At 39.3% G+C, this 24,541-nt stretch overlaps 2 protein-coding genes across 3 annotated transcripts in view; both read left to right on the forward strand.

Annotated features, from left to right (window-relative positions):
- Window positions 1-12,107: 12,107 nt before the first annotated feature.
- On the forward strand, window positions 12,108-22,339 carry olfml1 (olfactomedin-like 1). The gene is made up of 8 exons (XM_005928361.3): window positions 12,108-12,659; window positions 14,722-14,825; window positions 14,960-15,150; window positions 15,252-15,355; window positions 16,306-16,494; window positions 17,480-17,660; window positions 21,115-21,274; window positions 21,386-22,339. The coding sequence occupies exons 1-8, from the start codon at window positions 12,534-12,536 to the stop codon at window positions 21,540-21,542; spliced, it is 1,212 nt and encodes a 403-aa protein (XP_005928423.1). The 5' UTR covers window positions 12,108-12,533; the 3' UTR covers window positions 21,543-22,339.
- Window positions 22,340-22,399: 60 nt separating this feature from the next.
- The window catches only part of si:ch211-266k8.4 (TBC1 domain family member 10B), a 73,978-nt gene continuing 71,836 nt past the window's right edge, over window positions 22,400-24,541 (forward strand). For both annotated transcript variants that reach the window (XM_005928363.3, XM_005928362.3), the window contains exon 1: window positions 22,400-24,067. In XM_005928363.3, coding sequence (XP_005928425.1) covers window positions 23,925-24,067 — 143 coding nt within the window. In that variant the 5' untranslated portion in view covers window positions 22,400-23,924. The remainder of the gene's footprint in view (window positions 24,068-24,541) is intronic.

Consider the following 24,541-nt stretch of genomic DNA (forward strand, 5'->3'; position numbering starts at 1 on the left):
CTATTCTTCTCTCAACAGGTGATCCAGGAGATTTTTATTTTTTTTCTCCCCCCCTTTCTCACTGTCCCTCTCCCCTTCTGTTTTTCCTTTCCTTCCTCTTTCTTTCTCCCTTTCCTATCCCTCACTCATGTCTGTCCCGTCTGTAACATCTGAAAATAAAATATAATAAATAATAAAAACAAAGATCGATCAAATGGACCAATACGGCAATGCCACGATGATCCATTTGGCAAAGTAAATCCATTGGGTATCCTTGTTGGTCTTCAGACAACAATTCTGATGGCTAAAGAACCAAATGGGACAGGCAAAAAAAAAAAAAAAAAAAAAAAAAAATGGTTGGGGTGAGAGAAGGAAAACAGGATTAAGACATGCTGTGGAAGAGAGACAGAGATTAATAACAAGTATGATTTAATGCAGAGAGGTCTATTAACACATAGTGAGTGAAAAAGGTGACTGAAAAGGAAAAACTCAATGCATCATGGGAATCCCCCAGCAGCCTACGTCCTATTGCAGCATAACTAAGGGAGGATTCAGGGTCACCTGGTCCAGCCCTAACTATATGCTTTAGCAAAAAGGAAAGTTTTAAGCCTAATCTTAAAAGTAGAGATAGTGTCTGTCTCCCGAATCCAAACTGGAAGCTGGTTCCACAGAAGAGGGGCCTGAAAACTGAAGGCTCTCCCTCCCATTCTACTTTTAAATACTCTAGGAACAACAAGTAGGCTCAGTGTGAGTATGTGCAATGCTTACTAAGTGGAAAAGGATCTTGGAATTGGCGAACTTTTTACAGCTTAACCAGGACAAAACTGAAGTTTTAATTGTCGGTCCTGAGGCTCAGAGAGAGAAACTCTTGTCTAAATTACAGGCATTTTCACTATGTCCTTCGCTACAAGTGAAAAACCTGGGTGTTATTTTTGACTCTGAGCTTGGTTTTATCCCACATGTTAAACATGTAACCAAAATTGGATTTTATCATCTAAAAAATATAGCCAGAGTCCGCCCTATTCTCTCTCGGGCCAACACGGAGATGCTGATGCATGCTTTTATTACCAGTCGCATTGATTACTGTAATGCCCTGCTCTCTGGTCTTCCTAAGAAGAATATTTCAACTTTACAACTTTGCAAAACTCGGCAGCTCGTGTGCTGACGAAGACCAGAGGGCGGGCCCACATTACACCGGTTTTAGAATCGCTGCATTGGCTCCCCGTGTGTTTCAGGATCGATTTTAAAGTTCTTTTATTGGTTTTTAAATGTCTTAATGGTCTTGGGCCTTCTTATCTCTCAGATCTGCTTTTACCATACGAACCCTCGCGGACCCTGAGGTCCTCTGGTGCTGGCCTTTTGATTGTCCCTAAAGTCAGGACACATACTCACGGAGAGGCAGCTTTTCAGTGGTATGGTCCTCGTCTGTGGAACAGCCTGCCGGAGGAGCTCAGGGCCGCAGAGAACGTACATGTTTTTAAGAACAGGCTCAAGACCCACCTTTTTAATTTAGCTTTTACTTAGCGTTTATTTATTTTATGCTTATTTATTCTATCCTGTTATTCTATTATTAATTTAGACTTTACCTAATATTTATTGATTTTATTCTTATTCATTTTTTTAATCTTCTTACTCTATTTATATTTATATTTATATTGTATCCTGTTCTTATTTATTTTATCATTTTACCCTGTATATATCCTATTGTGTCATATCTCCAGTGTTTCCTCAGAGGGCGCTCTCTGCACCGGGGCTGTGATCGACTGTGGCTGCTGGGTCTCTGGGGGTCCTCTCAGCCTGGCTGGGGGGCTCCTTTGCCTCCCTCCTGCTGTGTGCCCAGCCTGGAGGCTGCGGTCTGTGACCGGCTCCCGGTGCAGACGGCTCCCTGTTATAGTGTTTCCTCACTTGGCTCATGCGAAGCCCAGCCCAATTTTTACTCTTTAAGTGTGCGCATGTATGTGTGTGTGTGGGGGGGATATGTGTGTATTCACATCATTCATGTTAATGAGAGTGTGGGGAGTGAGTTGGAGGGTGGGGTGGGCTGCTTTTAACTATGTAAAGCACTTTGTGCTACATTTTTTTTTGTATGAAAAGTGCTTTATAAATAAAGATTGATTGATTGATTGATTGATTGATTGATTGATGTGAAAATATCAGGATGGTACTGTTGAGTTTGACTTGTAAACAATGTAAAATTTTAGTTTCAGCACTACGGACAGCTCTGGGGGTTACAGTATACTTAATGTGACCACATAGTCTGCTAACATACAGGTACAACACTCCAACACACATATATGCTAATAAGTGCAAAGAAGCAGCTAAGTGCCAAAAAACTGGAACAAACTTCTGGAGCAGTCCCCCACACAACTGATTATATTATTTGTCAGCAAATGCCATTAAAATGTTCCAAAAGACACAAATGTAAATGAGAGGTTCAGTTCAGTGACGCCAGCAAGCAGACACAGAAGAGCTCTGTGCCTCTAATTCCAGCATCCATGTTATAAAAGAGCAAACTGTCGGTGATGGCCAAAACAGTTTGTATACCAGATGGTAAACATGCTTTTAAATGCAGTAAACTGTGTATTTTAAAATGGGAGTCTATGGAGATGCACTCACTTTTGGAGGAAGCCTTAAGTGGCCATTAAAGGAATGATGAGCATTTGTATGGAATGATTCATTCTTTCCACCCTATGAATGTAAGTCCTGCTGTTCTCTTTATTGGCACAGTTGCCCAACTTCGTCTGTCTTGTGGTATTGGACAAAAGGGGTAACAAGGTGTAACGCATTATAAATTAGAGGCTTATGGTAATCAGATTAATCAGTAGTCAGATTACTTTCTATTCATTGTAATGCTATACTTTTGCTTTAGTCAGTTTTTTATTTACACTTTCCAATAAACACTGATAAAAAACATTTTTATTTGCAATACAAAAGTGGAAAAAAAGTCTGACACATTTTATGTGTTTGCCTCCAACTATTTGGTTCACAGCTGCAATAGCTGTATCCAGGAGCATGCCAGGGTCAGCTAGTGTGAGGGCAGAGAGAGGACAGCGTTCAATTTTTGGAAGCTACTGAAAGCCATCAATCTGGTGGAAATTAACTTGTTGTTGGTTATGTGGTTGAGAAAACGGCACAACTCTCTATGCAGTGAGTGACATACAAAATCATACTGTTATGTGATCATACAACCAACATGTGTGTGCTATTTTTGTTAACAAACTCATATTAAACCAGTAGGTCACATTGTGACATAACAGAGTACTTTGTAATGGCAGAAACACTGTAATTTAAGATTTAAAGAGTAACATAACAGTATGCAAAGATTTCATCAAAGCTTTATTTACAGAAAACAGCTGACTGATGATGCTGGGAACAAGGCAAGAACTTTGAGACAGAGCATACACGGTTGAAAGCAAAACAGTGAATTCATTTCATACTTCAGTCTATCAGTATTATTGAAATATTATTGTATGTGCTTTTATATGTGCCAGTGTAAGTATTTAAAGTTAAATTATCTACACAGCAAATGGAATTTTATACTTTATATAAATCTTGCAAGATGTCAAACTTCAAACTATCTCTCAGTTTACCATCCAGGAAACAAAGAGCTATGAGGCTGATGAGAGCTGACTTAGTGCAGTGGAACAAAAAAGTGAAAGCATCTCCACATTATTCTGGGATTTATTTTGTGTTGGCAGATATACTCACCGCCCTTCCCTGAGCCTGGTTCTGCCTGAGGTTCCCTCCCGTTCAAAAGGAGTTTTTCCTTCCCACTGTCGCCAAAGTGCTTGCTCAAGGGGATCATATGATTGTTGGGGTTTCAACCTTACAATGTTAAGCACCTCGCAGTATCTGTTGTGATTGGGCATTATATGAATTGAACTGAACAAAGCACAAGGGACAACTGAGACATTATATACATACCAGGTAATTAGGGAGAACAGCTGCAACAAATTAGGATAAACGAGACAGAGGAAGTCAAACTCAGTGTAAAGCACACAAGACATGAGACTATCAAAATAAAAAAGGAACTAAAACACGCGCACACACACAGACCCAAGGACAAGAATGGAGATATCAAAGGCAAAAGCAGACAATCAGGGAGGCAGAACACAGTGAGACAAGGTAATGAAGTTGCCAGTGAGTGTGAGAAGAGAAAACATCCATCCGCTTATCCTTTTTTTCAGGGTCACAGGGGGTGCTGGAGCCTATCCCAGCTGTGAGGGTGAGAGGTAGGGTACACCATGGAAAGGTCGCCAGTCTGTCGCAGGGCTAACACAGAGAGACAGAAACCATTTGCCTGCATTCACACCTATGGGCAATTTGGATTAATCAGTTAACCTATCCCCGCAAACTGCATGTCTTTGGACGGTGGGAGGAAGCTGGAGTACCCAGAGGGAACCCACGCAAACACGGGGAGAACATACATACTCCACACAGAAAGACCCCGGCCTGATGGTGGAATTGAACTCAGGACCTTCTTGCTGTGCGGCAACAGTGCTAACCACCGTGTCACCGTGCTGCCAAATAGAAACATAAACCTCCTATTTCCATTGTTCTCACAATAACCTGTAATTAATATCTTAGCCTGAGGTTGACACAACATTCACTTTGACTCGTGGCAGCAGGTACCATCCTGGTAATGAAATTTTTAGAAGGGGAGCCATGGGAAGTCAGATGACCCACAGAGTGAGAGAGAAACAGATGAGGGGAAAGAGTGCGATAAAACAAAGGTCAGGGACCAATAGTGAAATAATGTTAGGAACAAAGGGAGCTTTGGCACGTAGCAGATTATTTCTTTTGCATTCTGAATGATGGCGAGTCATACTGTGAGGAAGAAATAAATGCAAAGGACACTAGGATCTACTGTATTGCTAGCTGTTCTGCAGTAAGGCTGCCTTGAACTGAGCATTTCCACAACTGCCTATGCAGATGTTATGCAGATGTATGCATATGGTACTCACCGTTATATTGATAGTAAACAAAACAAAAAGCCAGATTTTTTTTTTTTTAATCTGATACAAACTGTCTAGACACAGTACTAAAAACCAAAAATATCACTGTAATGGCAAAGCGGGTGAAAGGTTAAAGCATTTATTCAGTTACTCTTGAATATTTGTCACACAATCTCTCTCTCTCTCTCTCTTTCTCTCTCTCTGTATGTATTTAAGTGTTTTGTTACAGGGAGCAGTAATTTCCTGGAGTCTTGTCAACAGATTCACCAATTTGTTGTGACTGCTCTGGCCTGTCTAAACAACTGCTAAACTAAAAGGGCATCAACCAGGAATGTGTGCTTTAAATGTACTCTAAAAAGTAGGAAATAGGAAAAACTGCAACTCTGTGTGCAACTGCAAGGAAGTATAACGCCTTAGAAATACTGACTTGGGTACCTTCTGTGCTAGCTTAGCTGTTTCACCATGTTTCATATTTCATATTTATTTCAGTCTGTGCACACAGTTCAAAAGCTATTCTTTACCATACAGTCATTAACGTGGCATTTGGCAAGAGTAAATAGTGCTATTCTGTGCATATGAATTACTACTAAATGACAAATTGTGACTATCCATAGATGACCAATTTCAAAGCCAAATATTCAAGATAACATAACCATCTCAAAATAACATTTAAAAAACACGGCGTCTGTGATATATTAGAAGGAATATCCTTTCTATGTCGTCCATCTATAGTTCTACTCTTGTAGTTTAAACAGCAGGCTTATTAGTTTTCATCTTCCACTTTACAACCCAGTTATTGTCTGCCACCCCTTTAAATGGAAATGCAATCAATACACACTCTCCTCAATACTGTGTTGCTCTCATTCTGTTGCTCATTCTGTACAACTTTCTCATGTTTGATCTCGTCAGATCTTACAACTGAGTACAAACTGTGTCTGCTACCTTGACATTGTCTGCGTTTTTGACACTGATTCAGTCTGATGAAAGTCAGGTGAGTCTCATAGATCCTGAGAACACCAGATTAAATATATTTTCACCTACTGATCAGAAGGTTAGTGGTTCGATCCCTGGCTCCTCCAGTCTGCATGTCAAGGGTGAGAATGTGTGTGGCTGTAGTTAAGAAGCACTCAGAAAGTGTGTGAATGTGGCATGTTGTATAGAGCACATTCAGTGTCTGAACAGAGTTTCGTCATGTTACTTTTGCACTATCATGTTACATGGCTTGATTAACCCTGGAGAAACCATGGGGTCAAATTTGACCCCATGGTTTCCCTAGTAAACCAATGGGGTCGGCTCTGACCCCATGGGTTCTCCAGGGTTATGGTACACATTAGGCTGACATCTGGGGCCAGAGCTGAAACTGTTCTGGGCCAGCACAGGGCCAGCAGTGTGTCTGCAACTGGCCTTGTGCTGGCCCATGTGTGGGCCACCTCTGGCAAACCAGATCTGGGCCACCAAAGGGCCATCATTCTTTGCGGTATGTAGGCCATATGTAAGCACATTGTGTGGGCCAGATCCGGGCCTTACCAAATTAGCTATGTGGGACCATGATACACTTGACATTAAGGGGTTAATTAAACTGCTCTTTGTATCTCAAGCATGCTGGCAGAACCCTTCATCCTGGCCTATTAGTATTTGCGTCCTCTCCTCCGATTTTATTTATTTTGCTGTTATATTTATTTATTAATTTGTTGTGGAAAATCCAATTTAAATAGAAATCTCTCATTTAAGAGAAAATTGGGAGGCCAGATTACAGCTCGTTCATCATTGGTGAAATAAATGGACTGGTATTTATTTTGCACTACTATAATTCTCGTTCACCTAATCACACTCATACTCACACTTCACATGATGCATCAAGGGCAACTAAGGGTGCACTACCTCGCCCAAGGATATTTCAGCATGCAGACCAGAGGAGTCAGGGTTCAATCCACTGACCTTTTGATAGGTAGACGACCTGCTCTACCACCTGAACCACAGCGGCTTCTGATTTCCACTTAGAGCTGATTTCATACACATACTCTGTGTTGTGAAAAACAGGTCAGGTTAAAACCATTTTCTACATAACACACAACACATTAAAATATCAAAATATTATCAAAACACTGTTCTTAAATTAGACAGCGCCTCCATACAGTGTCGCAAGAGGTAGGAGGCAGGACACAGAAAAACCACTTGCAAGCTGTGAATCACATTGCTGCAAATCAGTGCATGCAGACATGAGATGGACTTTTTATAGCGGTAGCAGTATATCAATGAATAATGACAAAAAATATGAAAGAATTGGATAGGTACCTTTATACATAGTTTGTGTACATTTTTTCAAAAACGTTCAAATCACTGTTACTGTTACTTAAAGGTTTAAAGAAGAATTAAAAAGTTCAGCACTCATCTTGATTAGGTACGGCCCACGAGTGTATTTGTAGTGTTGTTTTCCAGGCAAACACACATATCTTGATTAAGAGGGAGTTTTTGTCACCACCCTTCTTAATTTCTATGATTCTGTTTTAAAAGTATGTAATGATGATCGTTGATCTGTTTTCCTCATCGAAGTAGCATGTTGCATTTTAGATACGCAAGCTCAGACTTGAACCATCATCTGTTTGCATTTGCTCAGTCTATTGTTTTATAATTGTCCATTCATTTACATGACTCAATTGAAATCTTGAAAAAAGACTATTGTACATTCACATTGAACTTTGCAGAAATTAAATTAGCTTCTTTTTTAACTAAAAGAAAAATCTACTGGATGTTTACTTTAGAAATGAGAATGTCGAAATGTCAATGAAAACTCAATTTTAAAGACTACCAATGACATGATGGACATTTCTTTCCCGCTGTCTGCCTCCCGTACTGCTCAGTGTAAGCTGTATCCTGATGGAACCTGTCTGCACTGGCTGGCATTAAAATCTCATCATCTGCTAAACACAAAGACTGGTAGGAAAGGTCAAGAGACAGAGGGTGGTGGGAAGCTGGCATCACTCAATCAATCACTCAGACACACATACACACACATTCAAGAACACACACCAGTGCACACTAGAAGTAACATACATGGCGGAATACACATAGATGTTGCATATGTGCATGCACACAAACATACCCAGCTTTTGGTATGGTGCTTACATGTATTTAAAGACACTGTTAAAGTCAGACGATGTAAATGAATGCATAGCTCATATGCACACATGCATAGAAAAGTATAAACCCATACAGTATAAATGAGCAAACATACTGCAAACATGCTCCTTTCTTACATAAATACAGACTCATACAGAGAAACATGCACACACACACACACACAGCTCTAGGGATTACTTCTGGCAGCCCTGAATGCAAACTCAGATGTCTTGCTGTGACTCTATGGATATTTTATAGGACTCCTGCGCAAATTGTAATGAATCTTTCATGAGGTTACATCGCATTGTGTGTTTATGTGTGGTTGGGCTGTGTGGGCCCACACGAATGTGTCGTGCACAACCAGAAGATTATAAAGTCGTGGTTAAGAGAAATGAGATCCACTTAAACAGGGCAAGAACCATTACCTTACTTCACCTCACATACCTAATTTTAAAAAAGATTAAATTCCAGCATTGAACTAAATATGCTATGCCTGTTGTTATTGTCTGTGTCATGTTGTCAGTTTTTTTATGCATTGTTATGTGACAATGAGAGCTAAGAAACAGCTGGAGCCCAGTATCATTTTATTTACAAAGCTATGCTTGGACTGCTACCTCCTTATATTTGTACTTTGGTCACAAGGACAAATAATGGTTCCTACTCCCTGCGCTCAAATGATCAGCTGCTGTTGTCTGTTCCCCTTGTCTGCACAGAGTTGGGTAAGAAAGCCTTTGTCCACTCTGCGCCTTTTTCATGGAACATGTTACAGAAAGACTGGAAACTAACTGAATTGTTGTCTTTAAATGTTTTTAAAACTAAACTCAAAGGCTTACAGGTTGCCTCAATAATGTGTAATTGTTTTGTGTAATTTTAACTTTGTTTGTTTGTATTTGTCTTGAAATATGCTGCCTCTTGGCCAGGACTCCCTTGAAAAAGAGGTCTTTGATCTCAACGGGACATTCCTGGTTAAATAAAGGTTAAATAAAAAAAATTTAAAAAAATCATATATGTGTACAAAAAAAGTCAAAAAAGCTGATTATGATTTAAAAATGTAATAAAAGAATCTTCATATCTGCCTATAATGTGGGTTCAGCAGGGGTAATATTAGGTGAAAGAGGTCCTGAATAATTATTTCACTTTCACTTTATTTCTAAAGCACTTTAGTACTATACAGAAATAAAAATAGAAAAATGATAGAACAAGAATAAAAGAATATATCAGTAGAGGTACATACAAAGGGCAAGAAGAAATCGAAAGCATTACATAATCCTTTCAAATAATTAAGAGCTTCACTGTGTTACACTCCAATAAAGTGAATGACAGTGTTTGTCTTTGCTGAAATAAATTACTAGTGATGAAACAGTGAACGATATATAATAGGTAATTTGTCAAATCATTCATGTGGCATTAACAGTAAAAAATAATAATAATAATTAGGAAGGCATAAATAGCAAAAAGTTCTTACAATATCAGATTGAGTTGATTATGTGTAATTTTTTTATATTTTGATCATAATTTCTGTCTTATGAGATAACGGAGAGTATGCCTCTTAAGATATTCCAGATGGAACCATCCAAGAAAGAAAAAGCTGTTAAAGTGCTTGTGACCTATAGACATGCAACAATAAACCATGATTTGGAGTCACTAATGGGCAATGTTTTATTTTTTACAGCATGCAAGCCCCCAAAAACCGTGGTAACCACAGCAATGAGTAGGAGCCTCATTATTACCACTGCACCACACAGAGGATTTAGCAGCAGGCTGTTATTATAGACCACAGGTGACGTGGTGGGGGGAGTGGGTGTTTGACATGGGGGTGTGGTGTTAAGGGCCAGTGCCTACTGTCGGGTTGTACTGTGCTGTAGTATTGTGTGTATTCTTTTTATGATGTGGCGCCATCTCATGGTTAAAACCTGTAATGATGACAGCATGATATAGTGTTGGTGTTTTTTCGCAAATAGGTTGGGTAGAAAAAAAATGTTTCTGTCTTAACATGTTAGAAAGCTCTCCTCTATCATCTTTTATTGCTCGCATGTAGTTGATACTCTAACCAGAGCTCTGCGTTCCATGCAGCCCAGATCGGGTGTTTGAGAAAGCTGATAGCCAGATGTTGTCTGTCACCACAAAAGCCAAGAAAACAGTTTCACGTGCCTCTGAAAGGCAGCCAATGGAGACTTGTGGAAAAACAGCAGCTAAGCAGGAATTATCTGGCAGCGATAACATTTGGACCTAAATCAGTCAGAATATTACATGGATCAACAGGGATGGGAGCAAGGGCAGAAACCTCGCAGCTGAAATAGTTTAAACTTGGAACCACAGTAAGATGTCTTAAAAGCTTATCATTAATATGTCTGCATGATAAGTGGCATTGATTTAAAGTTTTCCAGAGCAGCACTTACATCGGGAAATGTTAATGACATAATTATAGCGTAAATTTAACAATTGAGGGTAAAGAAAATTGAAGCCAATACAGAAGTGAGGCTGGCTACAAAAGTGAGTTAATCCCCAAAACTCCCAATTTACAGCTAATTAGCTTATAGCTAATTTCCACCCTTCGTATCCATCTGTACTGGAGTGATTTTTTATTTTATTTTAAATAACTCACCTGTTTAGGTAGATCTCAACACAGACACCTGTAGCCACTAACTGTGTGCCTCACATTTGCTAATCTCAAATGTGTTTGTGGTGCAAATGAGTTTTACAGCATTTTTCATGGAGTTATCTGGCAACCAGTGACCCCTGTTGTACATCCATCTACGTGCATAGCCCTCGCTTTTGGTGATTTGGTGGGACACATTCCAGCTTCCCTGTGACTATAAAATGGACAAGCAGTTAAGAGGATAGATGGATGGGTGGATGGCCTATGTGACAGCTGTATCTTTTTCTCCTTCTTCATCTTTCAGCTGCATCTTTAAAGGGTCACAGTATCATCTGCCTACATCTGGTTGGATTTATTTATTTATGATTTGCATATTTGATTTGACAAAGATTGTACACCCGATCCCCTTCCTGCAGCAAACCTCCCCTTTTATTGGAGGCTGGGCAAAGTATGAGGAGTACACAGGAATGTGGCCCCTCAGTGGCTGCCTTTGCATGACAATGGATAAGCCTTGTAATTCTGGACCCCTGTAGCGACCAGATCTCCAATCGTTGGCAGATTGTAAAAGGTATGTCATGTGCAGTGTGCAACCAAGCATGGCACAGGGTCAGGGGTTCAAGCTATGCTAAAACAAAGCAGTTCTATGAGACTGGAGATGATGGTGCTAGTTGGCTCGTGTTTTATCACCACAAGATATCCCTGTAACACAAAACACATTTGTTATTTTGACATATTTTCACATATCTTTGTTTGAGAGCTAAAAATGTTACCAATGTTAAAACCCCGGTTGTTTCCTACCAGCAAGAAGATCCTGAGTTTGATTCCAGCAACTGGCCGGGTACTTTCTGTGTGGAGTTGTTGGGGGATGTTCTCCCCATGTTTGTGTTGGTCCTCTCCAGGTACTCCGACTTCCTCCCACAGTTCAAAGACATGCAGTTAATTGGTAAATCTAATTTTTCCATAGGTGTGAATGGTCGTTTGTCTCTATGTGTTAGACTGGCGAGCTGTCCGGGGTGTACCTGCCTCTCCTCTTATGGTAGCTGGCATTATCTCCAGCCCTCCTGACAACAATAAGTAGATGGAAATTAAAAGACAACTTTGTAATTATTGTTTTGTATCAGTATATTCAAATAAAGCCTGTAAATCCTGCCTGTAAAATACAATTTGTGTGTTTGTGAATGAGTTTAGTATAAATGGCAGTTGTCCTCATACTTCAGAAATATTTCCAGACAGGTTATAGAGCACTGATTTGGTTAATATATCCAACTGGTAACTTTATTGGGTCATGGTTTGCTCTGTGGGAGAACTGAGGACGTGTCAGTGGGCCATCTGGAGAGTATTACAATGGAAAAAATGTTGGATTGACCAATAGGGTATAAACTGTCGGGGTTATTTCTAGCGCTCACTGTCTCTCTTTCTCCCCCTCCTCTGTTGGATGGTTCTCTCATACCTTAAATGCACAAAAAACAGAGTGTAGAAGGGTGGGCAAGAGAGGTAGACAGAGCAACTAGAAGAGAGAGAGACTGGGAGGGACCGTGGGTGAGGTTCACTTGGATCCAAAACCCAGTGTAGCAACAACTTATTAGAGAAACAAGGCAGAAAGTTCTGGAGCAACAACTTTTCCTGAATAAAGCAGAAGGAGAAGAATTCAGTCACTTACGGAATCTGGGATTGCTTTTAACACAGCAAAACTGTTGTATGCTCTCACTTTGGAGAACTTTTACTGAGCTCTGTGCTTCAGGAGTGCTCCGGAAATACAGGAAGTGGCCTCATTAATACTGACAAGTTTTTCAGAAACAAAAAGACTAAAGTTTCCCTGCAGCTGCAGAGGCAGTGAAACTTGGGCTGACTACTCTGACCAGACTTATTGAGTTTTAGTCATGTCGGGCATGCTTCCCCTCTTTCTCGTATCTTTGTGTCTGATCGTGGGCTCAGTCCAGAGCCAAAGCTCGTCTCAGGATGCCTTTATAATCCAGTACCTGGAGAGGAGACTGGCTCAGATGGAGGTAAGCTGATGTTGGTTCTTCTGTTTCACGTCAACTACATGTATGTGCATCTGGCACGAGGTCAGAGACACAAAGAGCATAGACTCAGCCCCCACTTATTAACTGCTGTTTGTAGTGTTACTCACTTTGCTTTGACATTTTGCTGAATGCTGCAGTTCAGTTCAGAAAATTTCCTCTTTACTGCATAATCTGATCATCTAGAGTTGTGGAAATCTAAATGAGGCAACAAAAAATATCAGTCAGTATGTTTTTCCAATCTATAGAAATACAACATGTCTCATTATGGTGGGTTTACTACATTTTGAAGGACTTTCAGGTACTAGCTTAGTCTGTTATCAAAATCCAGAAGTTTTGTAGAACTGGAGCAAATAGAGAAAAGACTGATCAGTGAACTTGTGCAGTTAAAGAGTGTTTGGCTGGAGGCTGTCAAGATACAAATTATGCCAGTTCCATCATTCTTACTGTTTATGCAGCGTGGGATTACAGAACAGCTGGAGCCAGCCCCAGCTGTCATAGAGCGAGAGAATACCCTGTACAAGTAAAAGAAAGAGAAGAAGAAAGAAAGAAAAAAGTAGGGAGGGGAACAGAAACACAACTAAATCAACATATGATGTAAGCCCCAGACATGAACACTAACACTTAACAAAATGTCAGACAAGTGAGCCCAGGAGAACCAAGACATAAACACAGAGGCTAGACACAGGCAACATTAAGGGCAACTGAAAACTACTAATAGAAATCAAGACATGAGCCAAAAGGCAGGGCTGCAAAACTGAAACTCATCTCTGGAATAACTATAAAGCAAAAACTGAACTCAAACACAAAACGATGTCACGATAAAGTTTCCAGTTTATTAGCAAAGAAAAACCAAACCAGGAATCCAGAAATCCAACAAACACAAAACTTGCTCTGACAAAAAACAGGGTGAACTGTGCAATCTGTGGAGGAGAGAGAGCGTGTAAGCGAGTGGTAGTGAATGAATCCCAAAGCAGGCAGTCAAAGTCTTCAGCCTTACTTTTGCTGTGATATTTCCATAACCAGGAAGGAAGAGTCCATACTACAATCCAGGGCACTGGGGAGTTTGGCAGAGTGGGCAGGTGGTAGCGGTTAGGAGGGCGCGATTTTCTGGTTCCGAAAAGCGTTTGGAAATTTCCAGGAAAGAAGGCTGGAGATCACGGACCGGTTGAGTTGAGTTCAGCTGACGGCTGGTGGGCACCGAAGAGGTGAAGACAATCTGGCGATGATCTGCTGCACACGGCGCTCTGAAATACTGCCCGCTACATGAAGAGCAGCAGATCAGCTGTGAAGGAAACCATCCAACTCCCAGACCCTTCCAAAAAAAAAACTATCTCCACACAAAACAAAAATAAACAGGAATGCCCTGATCATGACTTAAAACAGTGAAACCAAGAATATGAAACTGGGATCAAGACAATAAAGTGTTTCTATAGATATTCCTCATTTGGTTTTTTGATGGCAGTGGTGGTGAATCCTGTCTAACACTATGTTTTCCAAACAAGGTTGAGATCTGGTGACTGTGTAGGCAATAGCAGAGAATTCACACCTTTTTGATTTTCATTAAACCCTTCAGTAAGCCTCCATGCCCTGAGGCTGAGGTCACTGTCATGCTGAAACAGACCACTATGATGTGGTCCACTGTGTTTCATCTTAATAGAGGTGAATGCTAAGAAAAACTTTGTATTGCCTCGCGGTGACACCTTCCATTAAGGGAACAAGTGATCATCAAACTAGATCCCATCACAGTGGGAGGCTACAGTTCAGTTTTTACCTCTGAGCCGTAAAAGAGCCGATGGGGTATTGTCACCCTGCCTGGCAGACGGCCGGGTGGGTGGGTGACATGAACAGTGAGAGGTCAACTTTTCTTGTGAATGCAATAACTTAAAAACAAAGCAATGCATCAAGTACTATTAATGTACAGAATGAGTGGAGCAAGACTTTGTGGTATTGTTCCTGACCAAGTAAAATTTACGTGAACCTTTTTAGGTTCCATCAGTTCTCAAACTAAATATTCTCATTTTAACTCCTTTTCTCATGAAACTAGGAGCGCCTGAATCAGTGTGAGCAGAGCACCACAAGCGTCACCCAAAGAACCTTTGACCTTTCCAGTGAAATCAGAGGTTATCTGTCTACACTCAGTGTTCTCAGGTAACATATGTGAAAGATCTCCTTTACAAAGTTTCTCTCAGTACACACTATTTAAATGAAAAATGAATGAAATAATGACAAATTTCTGAGAGACTGAATGAAATACATGAAATAAGCGCTGTTTTGCTGTACAGATCAGAGGTGAAGAGCCAGATGGACGGCATGTCTGTACGTGTAGACCGGATGGAGAGAGAGCTGGAATATTTGGAAAACAAAATTCCCAGTCAGTCTGAAATTGAGATGGAGGAGGCACTGCTGGAACAGCAGATAAAAGCGGCAGAACTCGACCTGCTGAAAAGGAAAGCCAAGATCAAAGTGCAAAATGGTGCTTAAATAAGACGAGATATTTAAAGGTCCACATAACATAAGTTTGGAAAATAGAAAGAAACAACAAAATGTTCATTCCTGCTTCTGTGCTTTTTCCAGACTGCAGCACGGGTCTGAGTCAAATCAAGTCTCTCAAGATTGTGAAGAAGGCAGGAGACACCTATGGTTCCTGGTTCAAGGACCCCTCGGAAGGATCAGCCAAGGTCTCTTCTTTTTTTATAGATGATGAAATAACTGGTTGTTTGCAGCAGAGGTAAAGCTGTCTTTCCTTCTGAGCTGCACTCTTCTGTTTATCTTTCTCTCACTGTCGCTCTGTTAATGGACACTCACTGATCTGTTCTCTGAATAATCAAAATGAATCATGTTTTTGGACTATTTTGTCCTATGTGATTGGATCAGCTGTTATCAGATGACCACCTGTGATGGAAATGGCTGGCTTAAGGTGATAAAACCACATACAATTATTACCAACTGAGCAGCTTCCCTCCATTCAGCAAAACATTTTAACATCTTTGAGCACTCCTCCTGGGACTGAACCAGGAATCTTTGGCTTGTTAGGCAAATGTGTAAGCTATATACTATGGAGCTCCTAATAATTAATAATTCCACCCAGATGTAAATGGGTGGGTGTATTGTAGCTATATAAGATTGGCCAACAGAATAAAACCACCTGCCCACTATTCTGGAGCTGAACTTAAAAGCTGAGGCCTGCAGTTTATTGATTGGCCACTTGAGGCTTGTTCCAACAATTCCCATGGACTGCTGTGTTAAAGTGGCAACATTTAGTGCTTTAAATGAACATGTTTACAGCTGCATGATCACGTGTGTTAACAGACTGTCCAAGAAGTCTTTTCAAACTTTATAAGTGAGTAAAATTCTATTATTTCATTTAAATGTTAGTTAGAATAAAACAGTGTGTGCGGCTGTTCACACATGCACCCTACACATGTACATTACTAACCACACCTACTGGCTTTAGGTAATAAACTAACTTTTCTGTGCAAAGGTAGTTTTTCTGGCTCTAAACACTTAATATGATGCCAACCAAAATGCTAAAAGCTTTTTAAAACAGCCTTTATACAGTTTTTCATAAAGAATAGAATATAAAGCTGAGCTGCAAAATCTCAGCTTGTCCCAATGTGAAATCTTTCAGATTTATCTGCTCAGTGGAATTCGTAACGACACCATGCTGGAGTACGTTTCCCTGCAAAGCTTCACAGAGAGGACTTCATCTCCAGCAAAGGTGGTGCAGCTGCCTTTCCACTGGCAAGGATCGGGTCATGTGGTCTACAATGGATTCCTCTACTACCACAAAGCAGATACAACAAACCAAATAGTGAAGGTTTGTAAGTGATTTAGCAAACATGAATGTGACGTTGTTCATGTGTACTTCACATCAAGGCATTCTTGTGTTGATTTGCACTCTGTGTACAAAAGGGGTTGATTAAAGTTGTTCATGTCGCTTGGCAACAGTTCCTGGATACAATTGCAGTTTACCAGTTTGAGACTTCATAACAGGGAGCTTAGTCACTGAGGAGTCGGTCTTGTTTTCTTTCCTTCACTTCTGTGTCAGCTGAGGTCAGTGAGCAGAGAAAACAGTTTTGTTCCAGTAGAGCTAAAGACTTTTGTCAGGATACTTTAGGGGGGTTTGAAGAATTTCCAGTATTTTATTCCATTAAACACAAATATAATACATGTCTGTGAGGAATGTCATATTTGCCTCAGTTGTACTTAATATCACTTTCTTAATAGTAAATAGTAAGCAATGTGGTGTCCCTCTCACTGCCATGCAAGTGATTCTGACCTACTCTAGCTGACATGGGAGCATTGCTAACACAGCTAATTTGTGTAAGGTCGCTCATGTGTGCACTGGTTTTCTTTCTTTTTCTTCTTACAGAAGCCTTCTTTAAGTAGTACATAAAGTAACCACATTTTGATAGTACTTGGCTTGTCTGGGATTTTTAAAGCCTTTGGTTTGTACAAGCCAAGTACTAGTCACCAAAATTAAATAGAGTCTACATTAATATTCAATTCATTTTATTATTATTTATATACCACCAAATCACAACAACAATCGCCTCAAAAATGCTACTCTGAAATGAATCTTTTGTAAGCTTGTTAGCATGCTAACGTTAACTTTTATCTTAGTCCAGTTTCAACATGCAGTACCCTCCAACTCTGTGCTAATAAAGTGACTAAAATAGCACACCACTGTTCACATACTTTCAGTAGTTACTCAATCTAATTATGTGGTTAGATAAAGTGACTTAAACAAAAGGCCCTCTATGCTATAATGATGTCCATTCATATCAATTAAATTCCTAAAGGTAGACCTGCTGAATGGCACAGTGGTGGACAGCATGCTTCTTCCAGGAGCTGGTCATATGCCTGTTTACAGTCTGAACCCTAACACTTACCTGGACATGGCTGTTGATGAACTTGGCCTCTGGGTCATCCATGCAGATGCTGAGTATGGAGGAAACCTGGTCATCACCAAACTGGAAACAGGTAAAGTACTACTCCTGCTACACATACACAGTTCTGTGAAAAAGGTTTTTAGTCTATATATATATATAATAGTATATATATATATTATATATATTATATAACATACTACGTACACACTTACATACATAGCATATCTATTATATATATTACTGTAAACAGTAAACGATGTGTGTAGGTACGTGTATTTATAATTATATAATCATATTATACAGTGGGGCAAAAAAGTATTTAGTCAGCCACCGATTGTGCAAGTTCCCCCACTTAAAATGATGACAGAGGTCAGTAATTTGCACCAGAGGTACACTTCAACTGTGAGAGACAGAATGTGAAAAAAAAATCCATGAATCCACATGGTAGGATTTGTAAAGAATTTATTCGTAAATCAGGGTGGAAAATAAGTATTTGGTCACCTCAAACAAGGAAAATCTCTGGCTCTCACAGACCTGTAACGTCTTCTGTAAGAAGCTTTTCTGTCCCCCACTCGTTACCTGTATGAATGGCACCTGTTTGAACTCATCATCTGTATAAAAGACACCTGTCCACAGCCTCAAACAGTCAGACTCCAAACTCCGCCATGGCCAAGACCAAAGAGCTTTCGAAGGACACCAGGAAAAGTATTGTAGACCTGCACCAGACTGGGAAGAGTGAATCTACAATAGGCAAGCAGCTTGGTGTGAAAAAATCAACTGTGGGAGCAATCATCAGAAAATGGAAGACATACAAGACCACTGATAATCTCCCTCGATCTGGGGCTCCACGCAAGATCTCATCCCGTGGGGTCAAAATGATCATGAGAACGGTGAGCAAAGATCCCAGAACCACACGGGGGGACCTGGTGAATGACCTGCAGAGAGCTGGGACCAAAGTAACAAAGGTCACCATCAGTAACACACTACAACGGCAGGGAATCAAATCCCGCAGTGCCAGACGTGTTCCGCTGCTGAAGCCAGTGCATGTCCAGGCCCGTCTGAAGTTTGCCAGAGAGCACATGGATGATACAGCAGAGGATTGGGAGAATGTCATGTGGTCAGATGAAACCAAAGTAGAACTTTTTGGTATAAACTCAACTCGTCGTGTTTGGAGGAAGAAGAATACTGAGTTGCATCCCAAGAACACCATACCTACTGTGAAGCATGGGGGTGGAAACATCATGCTATGGGGCTGTTTTTCTGCCAAGGGGACAGGACGACTGATCCGTGTTAAGGACAGAATGAATGGGGCCATGTATCGTGAGATTTTGAGCCAAAACCTCCTTCCATCAGTGAGAACTTTGAAGATGAAACGAGGCTGGGTCTTCCAACATGACAATGATCCAAAACACACCGCCCGGGCAACAAAGGAGTGGCTCCGTAAGAAGCATTTGAAAGTCCTGGAGTGGCCTAGCCAGTCTCCAGACCTCAACCCCATAGAAAATCTGTGGCGGGAGTTGAAAGTCCGTGTTGCTCGGCGACAGCCCCAAAACATCACTGCTCTCGAGAAGATCTGCATGGAGGAATGGGCCAAAATACCAGCTACTGTGTGTGCAAACCTGGTAAAGACCTATAGTAAACGTTTGACCTCTGTTATTGCCAACAAAGGTTATGTTACAAAGTATTGAGTTGTATTTTTGTTATTGACCAAATACTTATTTTCCACCCTGATTTACGAATAAATTCTTTACAAATCCTACCATGTGGATTCATGGATTTTTTTTTCACATTCTGTCTCTCAGATGATAATGAGAAAGTGTACTTTATTGGTCCCCGTGGGGAAAATCCCTCTCTGCATTTAACCCATTCACTCAGTGAAGCAGTGGGCAGCCACTGGGCGCCCGGGGAGCAGTGTGTAGGGACGGTACCTTGCTCAGGGGTACCTCAGGGTAGCTGTTCAAGGGGAATCGAACCTTGAACTATATATATATTATTATATATATAATATTAATATATATATATATATATATATATATATATATTATATATATATAATATATATATATTACATCATATATTTATATATATATATAGTATATATATATATAATATAATATATATATATATATATTTATATATAATTATATATATATATATATATATATTATATATATATATATATGTTCCTCCTGATTGCATTTAGGAAAGCCTTTTTTTGACAGATGCAAGCTAAAATTGGAACAAAATTTACACTGGTATACTTATTATGAAATATATACATATATATATATATATACATATATATATATATATATATACATATATAACATATATATATATATATATATATATACATACTATAATCATATATATATACATACATATATATATATATATATATACATTATATATTTATATTTTATATATATATATATTGAATATTATAATATATATATATGATGAATTGAAAAATGGAAATATATACATATACATATATATAAAACAAGCATCAGAGTGGTTTCTGATCCATAGACTGTATTGAAAAAAAATCTTTCCTTATGGGCAACAGGAGGCGAAATGTATGGAAAAACGGGCCTAACCTTATTTGCTCTTTAAAACTTAATGATGAGTTTATGCTCTCAGGTCATTCAACAAGTCAGAAAGGAGGACTATACAGATCTAAAGGTCTTTCAAAGTTTTTCTGTACATGGGCTGCTTGTTCACTCATTCTAGTTCTTGCTCCTAACAGTTTTCAAAGGAGTGCTTTATTTATTTATTTGGACAAGTGGAGGTCAAAAGAACACGAAAGGCTAAAAAAACAACAGCTATTGCAAGTGATTACTAAAAAAATTGGAAAAAATTCTGGTAAAGACCTGATACAGGACCTGAGAAATGCATTTGGCCCTGCAACTGACCCATTTACTGTGCAGTTTATCGTTACCATAAATGGTCTCATCAAAGCATAAAAGTATAGCACGATTTTGATTCCCCATGCAATAATATCTGTAAAGCATCTGAAAGGAACTGGCTTCATTTTTCAGCATGACAATGATCCCAAACATACTTCTAATGTAGTAAAAGCATACCTGGATAGAACAACACACAATGCAACACTATCAGTCATGGATTGGCCTTCCCAGAGCCCAGAAACATTATTTAAGCAGTGTGGGATAATCTTGAGAGAGAACATAACAAAAGGCAGCCAACATCAAATGTCCTTCAAGATGCCTGGAGAACTATTCCCCTAGACTACTTAAAAAAATAGCAAGAAGGGTTCCCTAACATAGAGTTCAGGATGTGTTGTGGTCACAGCAAATATTTGCTTTAAAACTATAAGAACTGCATAAACTCTATTTTTTCCTATATACTATGTAAATTTAATAAATGCACCTGTATTGCATATTTTTTGGGAAATGACTGGTGACTCAAAACTTTTGCCCAGAGCAGTAAATCCATCTTTTGTACCCTCTATGGTTTGATCTCGCCACTTACATAAAGCAAGAACATATATCCATTCAGTCCAGCTTTGTTTCTTTATATGTTAGGAACCTTGGCAGTAGAGTCTGTGTGGGACACACAGTGTAGAAGCCATGACGCTGAAGGAGCTTTCCTAATATGTGGCACCCTTTATGTGGTCTACAACACACGCTATGGAGGACGTTCCACCATACAATGTCTCTATGACATCCATGACACCATTCACAGGTTGGCTTGTACACATGCAGATGCATGCACAGTATACACCTGCATACATACATACAGTATCTACATGACAAACCACTTTCTTTTCCCTGTGCCATCCCGTTCCCTGTGCAGCAATGAGAGTCCTGTGATGTTCTTCCCGAAACGTTACACCAGCCATAGCAGCATCCACTATCACCCCGGAGACAAGCAGCTGTATGCCTGGGATGACGGCTACCAGACGATATACAAAGTGGAGACACGCAAGAATGACCAAGTCATTGCAGACTAATATTACAACAGTGTTAATATACTGATGTTTGTTGAGGACATAGTTGCTTTGCATTGTAATACCCCTTAAGTGTAATTATTCAACATTCCCAAGAAAAATTGCTCTACTGGTGTTGTCACTGTTGAAAGATGTGGTAACCAAAGAAATGTTTTAAAATGTTTAATTTTAATGTGTAGTTCAAGGAAAGATGTATTTTAACCTAAAACAGGGTTGTTTTCTGTCTTGGTTTACCAAAATATAAGATTTACACTTTATGATTTTTGTGATCAAAAAACCTCACCGTAACGATGTTATCACTATATTTAGAGAAAAGTTTTATGAGGCAAAAAAGCAGAAATTCAAATAGAAAGTTTGCATTTAAACTCAAAACTGCCATTAACTGTGCCAACATATATAATGCATGCTATTTGTATGTGAATTTCTGACACTATACTGATATGCTGATATCAACTAGGCACCCCAGTGTTAAAATATGACAAGAAGCAGTTCCAGAACAAGTTTTAGTGTGTGATGAGTGGGGTGTGAGAATGTGTTGGTTAATTCTGCATCCTGTATTAAAATCTCTATTATCACTTGAAAATCATGCAAAAAAAAAAAAAAAAAAAAAAAGCACGTCTAGGAAAGCTAATCATAGGGTATTTTATAATCTGCTGTTGTTTAGTGCTCCTTTGCTGGCAATGGATGCTGCCTTTATCACTGTGAAGGGTTATAGACATGAATTCCATGTCTAACTGAAGCCTTTTTAAGCATTGTACTTTATACTTTGTAGCAACACAATAAAGAGCATTTACATGTCAGGGTTTTCAGTATGTTTTTCAGAATGATGAATTCCATCTTAAAAACTGTTTGAAATATGTAACATAGAACATGTCTTTGTCAGCTGAATAGCTGAGTTGCTAGCATTATTTCATTGCTGAAGTTGGTCAACAGTCTACCCAGTTGTTAAAATCTTCCAATCCTTCATGTATAAGTTGCTAATATAGTAGTATTGTAAAGCTTATTTATTGCACTTGAACACAGTAGAATTACACAAAAAAAACCCTACTTAAATCAGTATTGAAGACAATGAGGAGTGAAGATTCGCGGAGGCAGAGCAAGGAAAGGACAACCAAATGTCAACATTGTATATTCTGCAAACAGTAACAAAATAGTGCTGGGAACTCTCATTTCATTTACACTATACATTCTCATCGACATCAAACATTATGCCAAAAAGCAGATTCAGTTCATGTAAGTGTTGAGACGAGTGATGAAACGTGTCTCCCACTGAAAACGCATCGTCCAGCTGAAGAGAATAAGCTTTCTGGGATTTCCTTACATTTATGATTGAGCATGCATCGAGACATCAAAGAATAATGGTCTCAGTTTACACAGAACAAGAGTGCATGCTGCATTCATTCTCTGCACATTTGCATCTTCTTGTAGAATGCTCTTAAAATCAGAATCTTAAGAGGATTTACTTTTACATTATCCAGTTCTCCTCAAAGTACAGCAGGCATTCAGTAAGACTAGACTAAAACTTCAATACGACACATAAATTGTGGAATCTGCTTTTTACAGATTGTGTTGCCATAATCTGCAACAAACGTTATTTATTAGTTTGATATAGATGAAGGTTCTATTTTGAACTGTTTGTGACTTTTAGTGTGAGTGCGCTGAGATGGTTGGAAATGCATGTGAATCAGATGTAAATAGTGCGACAGCGCCCTCTCTTGGTTATGACCGGTTATACGTTTACCTTCGTTGTGTCCCCTTTGCATTAAAGTCTCAGAGTGGATTACTTCATTTCCCTTGTTTTAAACGTGGTAGAAAATGGTGATGTAAAAGATAGTAATAATTAACTGTGACAGAATAAATATATTTCATTTATTTGCAAAAAGTCAAAGTCAAAATACTGATAATAAACCACCATTTTCAAGAAGTTTCAAGAACTTTGCTCTTTCTTTTTTTGCTTTCCCCATTAATTATCACATGGCCTAACAGGTGTATTTGGGGACCCTTAAGGGCCTGACCCCAGGGTGGAGAACTGTGAAAATCAGTTCCATGCTGACCAGATACATTCGAATACTGCGTTTGCTTCAGTGCATTAATATTGTTAAGTCACATTTCACTATATATATCAGGTCTTAAGCTTCTATATCTTAGAAGAATTATATTGTTGTTTGATGTTTAGTCATATAGATTTATAGCATTTTCACATCACTCATTTCAAAGTTTCTGATTTACCCGCCCATTTTCGGTTGGAGATGACGTAGGGAAAGGGGGCGGTTCCAGAGCGGCCGGTTACTTTGACTGCAGCGGCAAGAAATCATTTGGACGGTGAATTTCACTTTTCCTTTTTGGGAACGAATGAAGTAGTGTTCGAAGGATTTTCTCATCACCATGAAGCGGAGAAGCAATACCAACGTCACCAGGAGGAGTTCAACAATTAAAAGGCGCAGTGAGAATTTGCGTTTTGATGAATTCGGCTTTGCTCTCACTAAAAAAAAGGACCAGAAACTTCATCACCGGTGTCACGATTACAGGTGCGGAACAGGTTCACGATACATAAGCTCCCGTTTAAGCAACTAGCCTGGCTTATTATGCTCCTCACCTGAGTCATTTACTCCTAAACGCTAGTTATTTCAGTATTCACTGTCTCAACTGTGTTCTTTAACTGTATGATTTTAATCTTGTTGATAATGTCAATTAATCACTTCAGTAAGTTATAGTCGTGGTAACATTAGCTGTCGGCTTTAAGAGTTTCTAACTATCTTGCTCTTAGAAGAAAGTTAAAGTCCTTTAAATTATTTATCGCCAACTGTATTGATCCATTTATTAAATTGAATCTAAGTTCAGCAAGTTGCTGAAACAAACGAGAGAAGCTGAGTTAAGCTGAATATTTATGTTAGACAAAGCTACTCTGCTAAAAACTATTTCAGGTGTACCTTGCAGGTTTAAATGTCCACACGTCATACATGTGAAATGATAATGAAAACGCAAAAATCTCTACTTGAATA

This window comes from Haplochromis burtoni, unplaced genomic scaffold (assembly GCF_018398535.1).
Source record: "Haplochromis burtoni strain Fernald_Lab_line unplaced genomic scaffold, NCSU_Asbu1 Contig_112, whole genome shotgun sequence".
NCBI classification, from domain to species: domain Eukaryota; kingdom Metazoa; phylum Chordata; class Actinopteri; order Cichliformes; family Cichlidae; genus Haplochromis; species Haplochromis burtoni.

What these genes read in the sequence shown, in the direction of transcription:
- olfml1 (XM_005928361.3), top strand. Translation starts at nt 12,534, where the DNA reads ATGTCGGGCATGCTTCCCCTCTTTCTCGTATCTTTGTGTCTGATCGTG. An exon ending in CAACAAACCAAATAGTGAAG is followed by an intron (nt 16,495 to 17,479) that starts GTTTGTAAGTGA and finishes AAATTCCTAAAG; the next exon opens with GTAGACCTGCTGAATGGCAC. An exon ending in CATCACCAAACTGGAAACAG is followed by an intron (nt 17,661 to 21,114) that starts GTAAAGTACTAC and finishes TTTATATGTTAG; the next exon opens with GAACCTTGGCAGTAGAGTCT.